General features: G+C 38.5%; 1 protein-coding gene across 4 annotated transcripts; it reads right to left on the bottom strand.

Moving 5' to 3' along the window:
* Positions 1-2,539: 2,539 nt before the first annotated feature.
* On the bottom strand, positions 2,540-18,224 carry LOC111338537 (gamma-aminobutyric acid type B receptor subunit 2). 4 transcript variants are annotated; one of them, XM_088754001.1, is made up of 17 exons: positions 15,906-18,217; positions 15,535-15,620; positions 15,284-15,328; positions 14,137-14,375; positions 13,407-13,550; positions 11,807-11,983; positions 10,858-10,986; positions 10,690-10,755; positions 8,427-8,651; positions 7,440-7,673; positions 6,455-6,518; positions 6,266-6,358; positions 5,114-5,264; positions 4,346-4,478; positions 3,531-3,641; positions 3,340-3,462; positions 2,540-2,965 (listed from the first exon to the last, which is right to left on the bottom strand). In XM_088754001.1, the coding sequence occupies exons 4-17, from the start codon at positions 14,353-14,355 to the stop codon at positions 2,540-2,542; spliced, it is 2,295 nt and encodes a 764-aa protein (XP_088610127.1). In that variant the 5' UTR covers positions 14,356-14,375; positions 15,284-15,328; positions 15,535-15,620; positions 15,906-18,217. The 4 variants fall into 4 exon arrangements, with proteins under 4 accessions (XP_088610127.1, XP_088610130.1, XP_088610128.1 ...); XM_088754004.1 differs by having other exon boundaries at positions 8,568-8,651; positions 15,535-18,217; XM_088754002.1 differs by lacking the exon at positions 15,535-15,620.

Below are 18,224 nucleotides of genomic sequence, written 5' to 3'. Positions count from 1 at the left end.
AGGTGCTGCGCTGTACACTTCATGAAACACAAGTCAGAAGTGTTAGAGAAGTTTGTAGAATTTGAAGCTTCCGTTACCAACGATGTCGGCAAGGCAATAGGAACTTTGCGAACGGATAATGGCGGCGAGTATTTGTCTACTGAATTACGGAACTATTTGAAGGTGAAAGGAATTAGACATGAGCTGACAGTGCCACACTCACCCCAACAGAATGGTGTAGCAGAAAGAATGAATCGGACTTTGGTCGAGTCTGCACGTTCGATGATCGCGCATGCGGCATTATCGGACATCTTTTGGGCTGAAGCCGTTTCTACAGCTGCCTATGTGAGAAACCGCCTTCCCACGACAGCGCTAAAAGAGAATGAAACTCCTTATGAGCGGTGGTATGGAAAGAAACCAGATGTGGGCCACTTGCGTGTATTTGGGTGTATGGCCTATGCCCACGTACCAGGCAGTGAACGACGAAAGCTTGACAAGAAGTCGAGGAAGATGCGTTTTGTGGGCTACAGCTTAACTTCAAAGGGATATCGTCTTTTTGATGAGACGAACCGAAAGATGTATATCCGAAGAGATGTGGAGTTTAATGAAAACGATTTCGGCCAGAAGCGAGCCATGGCAACAGAGCCAGACCCAAAGAGCGAGGAAGCAGAGCAAAACGAAGTAAACCCTGAAAAAGATGAAGGAGAACAAGAAGAAATGAAGAATTTAGAAGATGACTCGCCAGGGGAACCTCGACGGTCAGTAAGAACACGAAAAGCACCAGTCAGATATGGTTATGACGAATACGCAGACACGGCAACTCACCGCGTACACCATGTGGCCTATCATCTTTCTGGGATTGATGAACCTACATCTATACAAGAAGCAAGATCAGGTGATCACGCTGCAGAGTGGAAAGTCGCGACGGATTCAGAATACAATTCGCTGATTGAAAACAAGACGTGGAGGTTGGTTGAATTACCTCCAGGTCGGAAAGCTGTTGGGTGCAAATGGGTGTTTAAACTGAAACACTCCTGTGACGGTACAGTGGAACGATTCAAAGCACGCCTAGTGGCCAAGGGCTACACCCAGAAATATGGTATTGACTATGATGAAACTTTTTCGCCTGTTGTTCGTTTCTCTTCAATACGTTGTCTGCTAGCATTTGCAGTTCAGAATGATTTGCTGATTCACCAGATGGACGTAGAAACAGCCTTTCTCAACGGTAAACTTGATGAAGAAATTTACATGCAGCAGCCGGAAGGATACGTGAAACCTGGGGAGGAGCATCTGGTATGCAAGCTAGAGAAATCGCTGTATGGTTTAAAGCAATGTTCTCGTTGTTGGAACAAAGTTCTTCGGGAGTGCATTGAAAAGATTGGTTTTATTCAAGCCTCTGCAGATCCCTGCGTATTTATCAGAAAGAATGCACTGACTATTATTGGGGTCCACGTTGACGATCTGATGATTCTAGCAAGAAACATCACGGAGATGAGAAGTGTCAAGGACAGTCTAAAGCTGCAGTTTAAGATGAAAGATATGGGAGAGCTGCATTACTATGTCGGGGTCTGTATCGTTCAAGATGTGAAAAATAAGCAAGTCTTCCTTCATCAAGGACACTATGTCGAAAAGATGCTCGAGAAGTTTGGGCAAACAGAAGCAAAACCGGTGTCTACACCTGCTGATTTGAACGTCAAGCTGCAAAAGGAAGATGGTTTTAGCAGACCAGTTGATGTGACCTCGTATCAATCGATTGTAGGAAGTCTACTTTATGCTGCGATCGCAACTCGTCCAGACATCGCCCAAGCAGTGGGAGTTGTGTCGAAGTTCTGTGCCAATCCGACACAAACTCATTTAACAGCAACAAAGCGAGTCCTCAGATATCTGAAAGCAACTGCATATCTTGGATTGAGTTACAAGAAATCTGCTGATGGAAATTTGATTGGTTACTCAGATGCAGATTGGGCGGGTGATATGGATGACCGTCATTCTACCTCAGGAAACGTGTTCTCACTGGCGTGTGGGGCAGTAAGTTGGCTAAGCAAAAAGCAGGCTACCGTCGCATTGTCGACAGCAGAAGCAGAGTATGTAGCACTCAGTACGGCAACTCAGGAAGCAATCTGGCTTCGAAGATTATTGGCAGACATGGGAGAACCCCCAGAGGGACCAAATGAAATATATGAAGACAACCAAGGGGCTATTTCGATGACTAAAAATCCCGTGGGCCATGCCAGGACAAAACACATCGATATACGTTACCACTTCGTTCGCGAAAGAGTACAAGACGGAGCGATCACCTTGAAATACATTGGCACGGACGAGATGGTTGCTGACATCCTTACGAAACCTTTGCCTAAGCATCGCTTTGAGAAACTTGTTACTAAGCTTGGCATGAAGACTGTCAAATAAGCAACGTCAAAAGTGGGAGTGTTGTTATTATGCATATTATGTTTGCCGTTGTTATTTTAAATTTGAAATATTTCACAGGAATAGTTAATTTGATCTATGATTGGTCCAGGTGTGTCTTTTCTTTTGTTATTCAAAATTTCTTTTTTAGGAATTAGCATATATATAATAGTGTATTCTGTTTTCTCTCTCTGTTGTTGTAACCGTTTATTTGGACGTGATCGGAATAAAAGAAGCAGAAGTCTGTTTTAAACGTGCAAAAATCTTTAGTAGCCACTATCAGGCACAGAGCCAAAATAGCGTAGGGGGCTTTATAATACATGGGTTCGTCAAACGCCAACATGACAATGAAACAAATTATGGACAACACGAAAACGTTGTAAACTGACATTCCGATGTACTTGGAGTCGTTCAAGGCAGGAATGTTAACTTTACGTGTCTCCCAGGCAAGAAAAAGGCCAAAGAACAGTTGCAATCCTTTGTAAGCAAACAATATCACCAAGAAGTACGTCTTGTATCTGCAGCTACATCGATACAACGCGGGAATGATAAACACATCCTGATCGGGAGCTTTTCGAATCTGTTTGGTGGTAAAAAAAAAATGCTGACTAAATCTAAGTGCTCATTGCCGAAAAAGAGTTGATCACTTTCTTTTGCTTTTTTTATTTTTACCTCGTTGTATAGTATGAAGTTTAATTAAGGAACTAAAGTTCACTCACTCACTCGATACTAATCTGTTAGACTATTAATTTACGCATTCAACCTGGATTAAAGGTGTTATTTCGTGTGGTTGCTTTCCACTACATTTTAAAACCAGTAATATCAACCAGTACCGCATCATTCGAAGACGAAGTGGTATCATGGGGTCATGCACTTTAAAAAATTTTGGTCTACCTGGCTAGTGTTACGAATCTTGATTATCAACTTCCCAAAATATCTAAAAAAATAACCCACCTGATCTTCAAATGTTAGTATTTCAGCCAAGAAAGGATCTTTTCCAACCCAGACAGAAAAGAAAACCACATCGATTGCCACCAAGCTCACCACGATCAGAAGTAAATGAATATCCTTGATTGCCTGCAACCAAACAAGTTCCTGTAAGCAAAAAGGAAAATTACAGGTAGTTCTATTTCTGAATTTCTCACCATTTTCTTCAGGCGAAGACCTGCGGTGAATATTTTGTGAACTCGCCAGGTTTTGCTGAAAATGGCTCCAAATGATAATGAATATCCAATGGACAGTACTGCAGTTCGAGCCTGTAGACATGACGAGGCAATTGATAAAATAATATAAGGACCTTTCTGACGATTAATAGCTCACTGGCACAAGGCAGAGAGATTCCCTCCCTCTACATACGAAACTATCTCTGTTTATTTATTTCTTTTTTTTTTATCCTCAGACAACAAGTTACAGGCAATGAATCGTTGAAAATCGCAAATTAGCTAGTTTTTTTCGGGTCAAAATATATTTGAAATGCATGGACTTCTAACGGGTTGGATATCTACCTTTAACCTGAAACAAAATTTGTTTCACCCTACATCAGATAAGAATATCCTTTGTCCATTATTTTCTTTTTCTAAGAGGTAAGAGCTGTTTTTGTCCGCAGAGGGTAATTTGACGGACAGCATTTCAACAACTTCCTCTGGAGGTGCTGTTGCATATTTCTTCTTATGACGTACAAGATGTGATAAATGAAATGAACAAAGATGAAGATTAAAAGGAAAATATATTTCAGGGAGCTTTTGAGTTAAAAAGGTTTGTAAATATCGCAACTAAAAGATCTCACTCCAACGAAACTTTCCCCCATCTCGAAATGTACATAGGCTTTCATCCATGCAGTCAGCTTTTAAATCCTTTTAAAGCTCGATAAGAATGGCTGCCCCTTGCACATAGATGTTATATTCGTATGCGTTAAAGTTTCTTTTACTAAAGTGAAAGAGCAAGAGTAACTTTTTCTTACATTACAGTTTTTAGAGTATTCCTCCAAACTCAGGAACCTCGCATCCAGTCCAAATAAGAACACTGAGAAGTAACACAGTATGCATCCCAGAACAATTATATTATTCAGGTTTGGGGAAGACATTTTGATCATTCTGAAATAAACCAGTCAGTACTATTCATCGGATTCTGTTTCTTAGGTAATTTGGGTTGGTTGTTACGAGAAGGCAAGAGTAGGGAGAGTAAATTCAATCTACTGTGAAGCATCTATAAACTCAAGGAAGGGGTTATGAATTAAGTCCTACAATGTGAGACATAACTCAAGCATGTTTAATTAACAATTATTGGATTTGGTTTTCGTATGATAGCGATAATTATCAAGGCCGAAGTTTGTGTTATCTGCCGACGCCGAAGGTTGCGAGGCGGATAACACAAACTAAGCCCTTGATAATTATCGCTCTGATGCGAAAACCGAATCCAATATTTTTTTTTTTATTATGCATTGTCCTGAGCTGCACTCGTAAAGACAGGAGCACATAAAATCTATTGTCTGTTGGTATGACGTAAGAGAAATTTAATAATATTCTTTTACGGGCATTAAACTTATTGGTCTCGTTTTTGAGTGAACAAGTTCAATTTTTTTTTAGACCTAACGTCGAGGTCACACAGGCTAATCCAGGTCTTTCATCGTCAGCAGAAGCTGCCACTAAGTTTCATACTTTCATCCCATCATTTCGGTTCATTTGTGGAGTATGTATCTTCTCCAAAGTATGAACTTAATGGATCTAACCTTCTGTTTCTGTTCTTGATGTTGAAAAGCAGGAAACCCAATGAAAAAACGATGCCAATAGCTGCAAACAGCCACAAAGTTACAAGAAGTGACTCCGGAATCAACATGTACATCAACTGTCTGTCAGTGTGGTCCTTTGGTACTTGATTATCTAGAGAAATAAAAAAAGGTAGGTCATTTCATGTTCAATAGGCAAGCATCATAGCAGAACTGAAATAAAAAAATCTAATAAAACCTCTTTGCCTCTCACGCTAATAAGCTCAGTCAAGCCACATTTTTATTTGCAAACGTATATTTTCTTTCCAATTCTAAGGTTTTATCTTACAATTTTAAGCAAGGAAAGTGAACAGTCTTTAATTTACTTTAGCTCGTTTGTAGGTCGGTTTTTTTCTGTCTGGCAAATAACTTGGGCGACCTTGAGACTAAGATTTCCCATGCCTGGTTCTTGGGAAAGGGCTCAAATCTGAACTCTAAATTTAAGCACTAGGACCTTGTTTGAAAAGAACTTTCTCCCACATTTTTCCGTGGTTTACTTACCACGTAGTCTCTAAAATAAAGTAGGCATGCTTTGCGAGATTTTCAGGTGGCCCTATTGCGATAAGACGATCAATTTTTGTTTTGTGTTTCAAAATGTCTTCTCTTTAAGCCGTTTAAAACGAAGTGATCGAGAGAAATAAAATAACCAAGAGGTGACAGGCCACCCAAAGTTTCCACTGTGAAGTGCATTATAATTAGGCTACGACACAAATTTCATGGCAGAAAAATAGGGCGAAATCTAAGAAATATAGAAACTGAACTTTCTATACGAGGGTGAATCATAATTATTCCAGGGCATTAGGGTACTGAACGCCAGAGCAAGGTATCTTGAAACGGGACCTTATTGATATACCATCTCTTTTCGTTCAAAACTCATAGCAATATTGAACAGTATAAATGAATGAAAAGGGCCTTCGTCAGGGCCTTCCTCAAGGGCCTTAGCCCTTCGTCAGGCTAACGTTCGAAACGTCATCTTTTTAACTCTTTACGGTGGCCAATTTACAATTTCAACTTAGTTGATATTACCAAAGTACCTTGAACAGTATAAATACAGACATGGTGGCGAGTTTCAGTAGAAGTTACCAAACGGACTAAAGGTTATTATTAATCCTTTACCTTTCCATAACGTTTTACTGGCTCCTTCATAAAGCACAAATTTGTCTTCCTTTGTGTTATGCTCACCAATCGGTGTCAGCGTCTTTCCGCCATCTGTTCAAACCGTACAGTTTAATATGTGAATGAGAATTTTAAAAAGAGCGTTATTTTAGTGTGAAGTATGTATAATCAAACCAAAAGCATACCAACCTTGATACTGCTTGACAATCAGTATTCCTTCTCGTTCTTCATTCTCGTTAAATGATACTGGACCCTGCAGAGACAAATGGTACATAAAGGAATGGAGTTACAAAAGTACAAACAGCTGCATTTTTTTAACAAGGTGTTGTGCTACGATTACGTAATAAAAACTTCGCAACAGGGTAAAAAATAATTGTTTTGTAATGGCCTTGACCGACCGAAACAACCGTCCTTGTGGTCCTCATCAGTGCAGTGCTGACTCTAGGATGGAGGTAAAGTCATATAGCCACCCCAAATAATTGCACATGTGTTGTGTTAATTAATAATTAATTATAATAATAATAATTAATTAAAATAATTAATTATAATAATTAATTATAATAATTAATTATAATAATTAATTAATTAACTAATTAATTAATTATTAATTAATTAATAATTTATTATAATTAATTATAATAATTAATTAATAATTGCACAAGGTGTTGTGTTACGATTACGTAATAAAAACTTTGCAACAGGGTAAAAAACAATTTTTTTGTAATGGCCTTGACCGACCGAGACAACCGTCCTCGTGGTCCTTTTCAGTGCAGTGCTGACTCTAGGATGGAGGTAAAGTCATATAGCCACCCCAAATAATTGCACATGTGTGGTATCATCTAGGCCATGCCAGACTGCTCAAACTAGTAATAGTTAGCATCTGTGAGTGTCTATCTCGTCCGTCTTCAGTCAGAGATCTTTTTCACCCTCCTCCCGCACTTGCTAGAGATCAAGTTAATTATTGATTACAAGCCCGAAGCGCATAGCAAGGACGATCACTTTAAAAATTATTAAATAACTCAGCTCTTCGAATTTTCAAAATACATGTAAGATAGTATCTATCTTAGAGATAAGGAGCAGGGCGAATTTGTCCAGCTTCAAAGAATATGTGAGATTTTACTATTTCTTTCTCAGTCAAATTTGAACTTTATGTTGTACAACTAGGGTAAATTACCGAGAGTCCTTCGAAGCTGACATTGCGTAGTTTTGCCGCTATAGCTAAGGAAATGTCCCTTGGCCGGGTATTGTTTACCCCGTCTTCCAGTTTCATATCACCTGGCAGTGATCCACTAGTTTCCTTCAAGGCAAGCATGATAGCCCACATAGTGTCAAAGGCTGCTGCTGTTTCTTTCCTTCCCAAGTCACTCAGGCTTTGCACAGATGGGTAGCTGAGGGCTTGCTTCAGAGTCTATAGTTGCAATATAAAGTTAAACAAGGAAAAAGGAAAAAGATTTACTTCTCCGTAGAACTATCTATCGATAGTGCTATCGAAGTAAGTGGCAAGGTCGAGTAAGGCTAAATTTTCATTTACTTTGAAATTTGTGCGAGTGTTTGTTAAAATGTTGTTTCAAATGATTCAGGAATGTAGACAGAAATGATTTGTTTCAAATGTTTTTTCAAATGATTCAAGAAATGTAGTTTGGGCTCTTTTCATATTCGTCTTCGAGAGTTTAGGTAGGTTAACACCTGCTTTGAATAGCACGAGGTGTTCATTCCTTAGAAAGTTTTTCGTGGAGATTATAGAGATTCCACCGCTCTCCAAGGCAGATATAACCATTCAATTTCGGAAATCAGCGTGCATCTTATACGAGAAATGCATAAATGAATACACAGATTGCAAACCATTTCAGTTCCCGGTCATATCGATGCACGATATTTTTCTCTGTCTAAAACTTATATTTGATTTATTGAAATAGGTATATCCAAAGTATTTTTTACATGCAAGTAAAAACATTTAAAGTTTCCGGTTTTCTTGAAATTGATATTAAAAAAGGTACTTGCAATCAAAGAAGTAGCCGTAGCGAAGTGTTTAGAAAGAGATGTAATATCGTAAATATATTGAAGAAATATTGTTTATATTCATAACGGAGGGAGTCTTATTTCGGGGATTTATCCTCTACGCTTAATTGCATCCTTAGCTAAATTATTTAATCAATCATACCAGACCGGAAGCAGTAGCTGTGTTTTCATCTTTACGATTAAACATTCCATCAAAAATAAAGATTCTATCTGCTGCCTGCTCGTATTCTTTTCTGGTACAAAGGCCCGTAACGTTCTGATTTTTTCTCTTCTCTAAACTAACCAACGCGACCCAACTGTCAATAGTTCCTGCATGGGGGTGTAAAATCCAAACAAACTCCGGTCCAATCATCTTCATCTTGAATAACTATGATCGAAGAAGATGATTCAAAATGGAAGCTTCCTTAAATAGGGTGTAGGGGTGGACGATTTTCCTTAAAAAGTTAAGTAATAGAGTGTAGGGGTGGAGGATTTTCCTTAAAAAAATAAGTAATAGGGTGTACGGGTGGAGAATTTTCCTTAAAAAGTTAAGTAATAGGGTGTAGGGGTGGAGGATTTTCCTTAAAAAGTTAAGTAATAGGGTGTAGGGGTTGAAAATTTTCCTTAAAAAGTTAAGTAATAGGGTAGGGGTGGAGAGTTTTCCTTACAAAGTTAAGTAATAGGGTGTAGGGGTGGAGGATTTTTATTAAAAAGTTAAGTAATAGGGTGCAGGGGTGGAGGATTTTCCTTAAAAAGTTGAGTAATAGGGTGTAGGGGTGGAGAATTTCCTTAAAAAGTTATGTAATAGGGTGTAGAGGTGGAGGATTTTCCTTAAAAAGTTAAGTAATAGGATGTAGGGGTGGAGGACTTGCCTTAAAAAGTTAAGTAATAGGATAGGGGTGAAGGATTTTCCGTCACTGTCGCAAAAATTCCTCTAATTGAAGGAGACTATACCCTTTCTCGGAAATTAGGTATTGGTGGATTGCGAACACACGAATAAGGATTTTCCTTAAAAAGTTAAGTAATAGGGTAGGGGTGGAGGATTTTCCTTAAAAAGTTAAATAATAGGGTAGGGGTGGAGGATTTTCCTTAAAAAGTTGAGTAATAGGGTAGGGGTGGAGGATTTTCCTTAAAAAGTTAAGTAATAGGGTAAGGGTGGAGGATTTTCCTTAAAAAGTTAAGTAATAGGGTAGGGGTAGATGATTTTCGTTTAAAAGTCAAGTAATGGGTAGGGGTGGATGATTTTCGTTAAAAAGTTAAGTAATAAGGTGTAGGGGTGGAGGATTTTCCTTAAAAAGTTAAGTAATAGGGTGTAGGGGTGGAGAGTTTTCCTTAAAAAGTTAAGTAATAGGGTAGGGGTGGAGAGTTTTCCTTACAAAGTTAAGTAATAGGGTGTAGGGGTGGAGGATTTTCCTTAAAAAGTTAAGTAATAGGGTGCAGGGGTGGAGGATTTTCCCTTATAAGTTAAGTAATAGGGTGTAGGGGTGGAGAATTTTCCTTAAAAAGTTAAGTATTAGGGTAGGGGTGGAGGATTTTACTTAAAAAGTTAAGTAATAGGGTGTAGGGGTAGAGGATTTTCCTTAAAAAGCTAAGTAATAGGGTAGGGGTGGAGGATTTTCCGTCACTGTTGCAACAATTCCTCTAATTAGAGGAGACTATACCCTTTCTCGAAAATTAGGTATTGGCGGATTGCGAACACACGATGTGAAGCAAATTTGAAACAGAAATGTAAACGTCATATTGTATGACTTTAATATTTCAGAGATCGAAAAATTGTTCACGTTATGTTTTGAATAACTTTTACCGTTATTCTGTCTATTGAAATAGTACTGAGAATAATTAAGAAGAGCTTAGCGATACAGCAAGAAAACTCTTTTGTAATCTTATGGTTCCTTAAAGAATAAAGGGTCTATAACTAAAGGAAAATGTATCAAATTGTCTCTTTTTTTCGTGAAATGTTCTAAATCTCACTTTCTGAGATCCAAATGGATGCATAATTTCTACTGTTGGATAGTGCCTAAGCAGCTTCAAAGTTTCTTTAGTTCTGCCTTCTAATATAAAAGCTGAGCGCTACTGAAACGCATATGATTCAGGGGTTACCTTTTGAAGTGAAGGCAACATATTTGCTGTGATGACTGTAGCTGAGCAGTTTTAAAAACTTGTGAGCCTAGGCTACAGCTATCCGAGGCTCTTGCTATTGGTCTGTGAAAAAGAGTCAAAAACGGGAACGCAAAAGCGGCATATATGTCACGTTGGAAAAAAAATATACTTGTAGTAAGAGAAAACATTCCAGAACTGTTCAGCTGAACTTAATGCTATCTTTAAAAATCTTTGTTTCTTCGGTAACATGGGAAATATTTTTAGTATAGACGCTTATAGATACAACAAACAGTCCAAAAGTTCGTACTTTCCCTAGCCTTACGTACCTCACAAAACACTAGAGATGCTGCTAAACTGCTGAACATTCCAAAGACAATCTTCGCGTCCAATTCCTTTGTAAGCAAATTAATACACGTAATGTTAAGCATTCGTTATAGAAATTTTAGCGATGAATTTTGGAGTGCGTTGAGATTCCGATAAATGATAGCGATTACCTTCAGTTTCAGAAGCTTTTTCCTGATATACGCCTGAATTTCTGTGAGAAATGCTGTATGATATGTATTAATTGCAGCTTCCGATACAATTATATTGAAGTCAGCTTGGCTTGCAAGTCTGTTCACCACCTGAGATTCAATGCAATGAATTATAAGCAGCTTTTAAAATAGAGAGGTGTACGTTTCCAAGTAGTTGCGCTTAAATGGATCATATACTCATTTAGTGCAATTCCAGCTCTTCTTGGCTTCTTTTGAAATGGAAACCTTAACTGAGCTTGATAAGTATATCTTTATGATATTTCTAGTTGCTAGCAATGAATGGGGTTGAGTTTAGTACCAGTATCATTAAGACTTTAGCATTTTCAAGAGTTTGGCAAAATTTTCTTTGGATTAAAGGGAAAAAAGAGAGCCAAGAATTATTCCTCTCGGAGAAACCCATAACTAGCTTTAGTTACGGTCCACCGAGTCCTTTTGCTCGCGCACGATTGGTCTAAACGTTTCACTTGACCGAATACGCCCCAGCTAAAACTGGGGGAATATTTAAGGAAACTTTACGTCCTCTACGATAAGTCTTCCTTTAAAGTTTAACTAGAGATAATAATGCACTTTGTGAATGTTACAAAACGAGAGACATGTTTGTTCGTTCATAAATCCCGCCAGGCAACCCTGAAAAATTGACGACTCTCGCAGTAAAGGGTAAGCTGTTGCTAAACATTTTTCCCCGCCATCCGAAAGTACTTGAAAAATAATGAAAATAATGGCCTCAATTTGGCGCGAATTTCTCCGCGGACATCATGTTCCTTGATACTCACAGCTTCCTTCGAGCTTCGCTCTTAGAAGACTGTTCGCTCCTCGTAACAAATAATGCCCGCGAACAAATATAGGTGCCTATTTCAGCAAAACGTGGAGGCTATCACTTCTATGTACAAGTCATGGAATTGTAGCTTACATCCACATAGAAACCTCCTTCATCTATGAAATCGTACAACACCGCGGCTCTCTTCCAACTGAAATGCTTCATAATTCCCTTGTACGCTTTATTATAGATGAAAGCAGTTGGTGCGAAGGTTAAACCGAAGGGATCTTCGAGTTCCCTCACTTTAGACGTTGTTGTCAAATATGAAACCTAAAAATCAAATAACATCCCGTCGGCGAGGAAAGAAAGATTCATGAGCTATCAATTAACCAACAGCTAGCGAAAATATGAGCCTGAAGCTTACCAACGAAAAAGGAACTAGCAAAGCAATAAGTCTGCCGCCTGAGCTGAGAATCGGCCTACTACAGTAACCACCCAGTCAACTGTATCAACAATCAAAATGCCTCGCTTCCAGGCCAATAGAAAAAATCTTTTAGATAAGCAAACTAGTCCACTAATCAACCACTGAGCCACCAACTAAACACAGCTTTACTACCAAGCCGACAGACAAAAGCAATGAAGCAAGCAAGGAAGCCCTCCCACCGAAAAAAAATTCAACCAGGTCATCAAGACACCTATCGACCATTCTATCAACCAACCAAGAAACAAACTAGCCTTGTCAGTCCACCCACCGAAAAAAAAAAACAAAACAAAACAAAAAATCAGCTTGCCTGCTACTTATCATCAATTAACCAATCAATTAATTCAACAAATGATCGGCCAAAGTTGCCAAACTCAAACGACCTCCCGTCCCTAGAAAAAAAACGGCCAAGCTTCCATCAAACAAACAGATCATCTAACAAACAAACACGATGACCTATACTCAAACAAACAGCCAATAAAGTTACAGTTACAGACCAAACCACTCCAAAACCAGCTAAGTAAGTGAAATATCTACCAACCAATCCTTGTCAAACACACCAAACATTTTATCCACCGAACTGAGCTCCAACGAAGAAACTAATCTAACCAACTGACCATCTAAAACACCTTTAATCAAACAAGAGATCAGCACACCAAGAAACCAAGAAGCAATAAGCCAACCAAAATACGATCGAAACAACTGCCAAATCGACCCAAGAAACTAAATGATATACGAAAACATCAGCTAAAAATTAAAATAGCAACGACAGCCTTGAGTCAACCAAGAATTCCTATCTACACCCTGCTAACCAAAAGTTCATTATCCAACCAAAGAATTAATCATATAGGCCAACTAATCTTGTCACCAAGCTTATAGAAACAGAACTTCATGCTGCAACACTCGATAGCACTGTGACACTAATTTGATAAACAGTTTCCATTTCGCCTGACATCATTTCGAACTTGACTTACCTTAAGCGCCATTTAGCTTTTCAGTGTTATATTTGCTTTGAACTATAGCTTCAAATGGTGAACAAGAAACGGAAACACAATTCTTTCTAAGACAAATCCACAAATAAAGTTAGCTTAAGATAAGGAGGCAATTAAGAAGGTCAAATGTTTCTCCATTGTTTGCCCTGTTAACGAATCCTTCACTCTGACGGAGGGATAACGCTCAAAACATCATCAAATCAACAAACAGAGGCCGATGTAAGCGATGATAACAAGTCACAGATCACTTTGTTAAGAACATGATTTCACCATTTCATACCATTAATTTTCCGAAAACTCTAACCACGTCCAATACCGCAGAAGTCTCCGATGCTGTGTGAGGTCCAAGTAGGAGTAATGGGTGCCTACTATTCTCAAATCCGAAAAGATAGGTGGTGGTAACTATAGCAATGCCCTCACTTCCCTGTCGGAAAACATACAAACAACCAGGCTTGAGATAATCTTATGAGGAATGCGCCAATTACATGTATGCTTCCTAAACATCAACGAAAAATTCCAAGTCTGCGTAATCTGGGCAGAGATCATCGAAGAGATAGCTGCCAAGCTCTGTGTAAATCTTTTCAGTGATCTCCAATTTTGGTTACGTACTGACCATTTTACACTGAGAGAAAAGTGCTGGGCGCGTGATGCGATCTTTCTCTCCCCCTTCTGTTTCGCTCAACGCCGCACAACGGACCGGAGAACACGAATGAACGAGTTAGTCAACAACCAGTGAGAGACAGGAAGAACTATGCGAAAACCAAATCAGGTCGGAAGAAAGCTTAAGCTTGATTTTATCAAATTGAATTGCATGAAGGTGCGAATTTTGAAGTGACATGAGATGAGAGAGCAGTACTTACTGGCAGGATGAAAAATCTCCAGGCTTCTTAGGGAACTGGTATCAGGTGTAAAACATTTAATTACAAAGATTCATCGACTGTTTCACCTCGAGTAAAATTTCAAATTAGTCAGTTTTACTGAAGCTGAAAAATTAGTGCGAGTTGACTTACATATGTTGAAGAAGTAGTGATCTTCACTTCATATTTGTCGTAGAAATCTTTAAATCCGGAGGTGTTTTTGGCCAAGTCAATTGCAAGCTGCATCCCAAAGTTACTTCCCTTGTCTTTATATGCAGATCTGTTTAGTACCGCGATTGAAAGCTCGGTCTTGTTGTCAGCGGCTTCTATTGGTGCGACGACCATCAGAATCAACAATATAGAAATTGTCATTTTTTCGTTCACCGTCACTTCTACGAGTTTGAGACAGAAAATGCGAGCTTGAACATTTTAGAACAATAGTAAACAACAATGTTAACAGCGTACAGCAACAAATTTTCTATTTTTTCCGAATTTTAGAGACAAAAAACGTCATCGAACCCATTTTATTTATTTTTTAGACTTTCAAAGGATTAGATAGCTATATAGACAACAGACAGGTTACAGTTTAATTAAAGATTCCCTTATTCCATCTGACCTGCAAAGAGGCACCTGGAATGAAATGAAATCCCTGGCGGTAGTTCTTAGTTATCTCAAAGGTTGCATGCGGAGATATCTTATACTACTAATATAAACATAAATTCTAACAACAGGTTTGTTGATATCCAAGTCCTTTTCAATTTTGGCAGCTCTAGGTGGAATCGGCTGAAATTCTAGGCTATTTCAAATTTCCTCAGTTTAGTTTCTCATCTACATCTTTTACATTTGTTGTTTTCCTTTTCTTTTTCTTTTTTTCTGTTTTGTTTTTGTTTTTTTTTTGTCAAGAAGAGAAATCTTGCTAAAAATTAGGTTTTCTCCTGCGTGTCGACCTTTTAAAGTTGCGATATGGACGAAAACGGAAGGAAGGTTTGTTGGTATACTGAAAAATAAAATAATTCTGTGGAGCTTGGCCAATGATTGTACATAGCGATCCTTTTTTTTGTTTCGAACAACTGTTTTGTGCTGATATTGCCAGAAATTTCTAAAAAAAAACTAAGTTCTACGTAACAGCAAATCCAAATAAATCCAAATTTTTTCTCTTTGAAATTTAAAATCCTTGTAAGAATGAAATCTACGTGTTGGCAGATGGCTGTAAGCGTTGTATGCGGAGTAAACTATCTTTTGCTATTATCATCCTTTTGAATCAGCTGTCTATAAGAAATTCACGAAAATACTGACCTACCTTTAATTTTTGCTCCCAACCTTTTTCAGTAGCACAGCTCTTCGTCTAAAGAAATCGACCATGAGATTTGTAAATCTTCACAAATAAAAGACGCGTCCAGCTTGAACACCAACCGAATATAACTCGTCGTAATAAAACCCAATTTCTTTTACGTAGACTTAAGTGTTCGCGCTCTTTAACGATTTGAACCTGTAATTTGACGACCATCTAATAAGCAGGATCCAATCTTATAGAAGTATCGGGACTATTACCTTTGATCTCAAGACAAGAAGCTGCTAATTGCAAGCACGCACGGCTAAGAGGCTCGTCGAGGTTAGAAAATCCAAATGGCCAGAGTCTATTGTAATGCAAAAAGAAGTAATTGTAACTAATCTCCGCTCATTATTGCAGTGACCTGAAGCAAAAGGTCTAACGAGAAATGTTTGCATCACGGACGATAATTTTTCACATTTCACACGAATTTTGAACTGGACGAGTAATTAAGGAAAAAAGTAAAAAACCAGATCTAACAATTAGTTAACGTGTGCTTCTGAAATGTAATCGACCGACGAAGTAGGGACTCGTGAACTTTCTGTTCCTTCTAGGTCGTGAAAAAATTAGCGAATAATTAATTTTCCCTAACCTCGAAATAGCTCCAAACATAACACCCACAGCCTTAACCTCTCATGAATAAAAGTGTTAAACGTGAGAATGGGAAGAAAATAAAGATCTTAAACCTGAGCAGCCTCTATAACGTCTGCCAACAACCTGCGCTCTTTGACTTTGGCTAGAGGTGACATTTCATTGGAAACAAACGTCCCACCCGTAAATGTATACTTAGTGGGATAGCGTGCATAATTTTCATGCTATCTCAGTTTGAATTAATAAGCTAATATTCCTTCCGTGATATCTTATAAAGAAACCTGCTCACAACAAAGGGGGGAGGTGTCAAAGGCACCCCAGGACACCCCTTCAGCTACGCCCCAAGGAACCTGATAGAAAAATAGTAATAAAAAAAAAAAAGAAACGAAAGAAAGCGAATGCCAGCCATCGTAAACTTCTCAGATTCATTTAGCGTGAAGGTAGCCTAGGTATTTTTTTCTGTAGCCCAAACTTACAACAAACCAATATTGCTTGGAAATGCGCATTATTATTTCAGTTATTGCATAAAAGTCTGCAGTTGCGCGAATCAAAAAAGGGAAAGTGGAAATGTTTTAGTGGAATCAAACGTTACTTTTTAACCTCTTGAACGCGGAGGGGAACTATATATCATCAGTGTTTAATCCACCTTAACTTAAGCACACGAACTCTAACAAAATTAAAATATGACCAATAAATTCCATCATGTTGAAAGTGGAGTGGAACTATATATCATCAGTGTTTGGTCCACCTCAACTGAAGCACACGAACTCTAACTAAAATTTGACCAATAAATTCTATCATGTTGAAAGTGGAGTGGAACTATATATCATCAGTGTTTAATCCCCCTTAACTTAAGCACACGAACTTTAACTAAATTAAAATTTGACCATTAAATTCCATCACTGATACCGTAAATGCTCGAATTAGCGCCCAGCTTCAAATAAGCGCCCCGCTTATTGAATATTCGTAATATCGTAAACTTATATCAAGGAATGTCTATGTTAAGGCTCACAATAGGTGTAAACCTACCTTACTTGCTGTGTATTGTCGTTTCTGTGGTTCTAAATGGCGAATTTGAGCAATTTGGTAGATTTTGCTGTGAGTATTACTTTACTGTATAAGAAGGAGACAAGGGTGGAAAGCTCATTTTCGACCGCTCCAGTGCGAAGCTGATTTTCACCCAGAAATTAGAATCGCCCGGCTTCTAAATTAAACACCAAATAAACTAAAAGGTTGATGCTTCTTCTTGTGTCATTCAATGGAAGATCCATTCAAAATCCAAGCGCTAACCGCCACAAAACTTTCGAGAAATGCAGCTTTTCCAAGCGATCGGCATCCGCGGCACAGATTTCGTGTGCCAGGGAGCAACCGTCACGCTGTTTGCTCCACGCTGGTTAGATGATGGTAAACAATGCCCTGTTTCAAATGCCTCATGTGAGAGGGGAGTCAGGGGCATATTCGCGCCGGCGATTCATCAACTGACTAGCCTGGTGTGAGGACACGACAGACACCACTCCAGAGAGATCAGCAAAGTTACTCGTACTAGTGCGTATTCGTGCTCTAAAGAACGATGGGAGAACCTCTGCAAAGTCGACTATGTAATATAGAGAAGCAAGTATACTCATGTAATTTAACTCTGAATAAGTTATCTTTTTCGATCCGAAGTTAATTCCAAGGCAGAATGCTCCTTAGGTTTTTGGTCACCCAATCAACAAAATGCGTGATTTTATTTCTTTCATGTGTTCCTTGGAAGAGTTTCCTACGTGGCGAGGAAACATTTGCTCAAGGTAGATTTTACGTCATTTTACAGGTCATTCCTTCGAAAAGATACATACGTAGTTTGATGGAATTCAGAAAAATGGCGAAAAAACGGTTATTTTCACTAACATTTTTTTGTCACTGGAGAGATCACTATGTTTCTTACGTTTTTTCCTACAAAAGTTACATTTTATAGAAGAGGAAGAGTCGGTGGAAGAGCAAACATTGCTTAGACTGATTTCCTTAGACGTAATATCTTTGAAGCCGCGCAAAGCGAGCGAAAGTGCTCAATTTCGACCTGTTATGACCCGATCCATCAATTTCATAGGGTTAAAGCAAAAAGTTGGTTTTTCTTGAAATAAAAGCATATTAGAGGGAAAGTAATACGCTGCGTTTCTTGTCTTAATAGGGGCCATTCTTGAGCAAAAAGAGACAATTTGAAATTTGGAACCATATGTTCTCTTAAACATATAAATCAGTACCTCAGAGCTCAGGAGGGTCAAGGAAATATAAGGTTGGACTTACCGTATTTCTTTATTTAGTGTATTTAATTTGTTTCGGT

Source organism: Stylophora pistillata, chromosome 3 (assembly GCF_964205215.1).
Source record: "Stylophora pistillata chromosome 3, jaStyPist1.2, whole genome shotgun sequence".
NCBI classification, from domain to species: Eukaryota; Metazoa; Cnidaria; class Anthozoa; order Scleractinia; family Pocilloporidae; genus Stylophora; species Stylophora pistillata.
The sequence above is the reverse complement of the archived record's forward strand: the minus strand, read 5'-3'. Positions and strand labels throughout refer to the sequence as shown.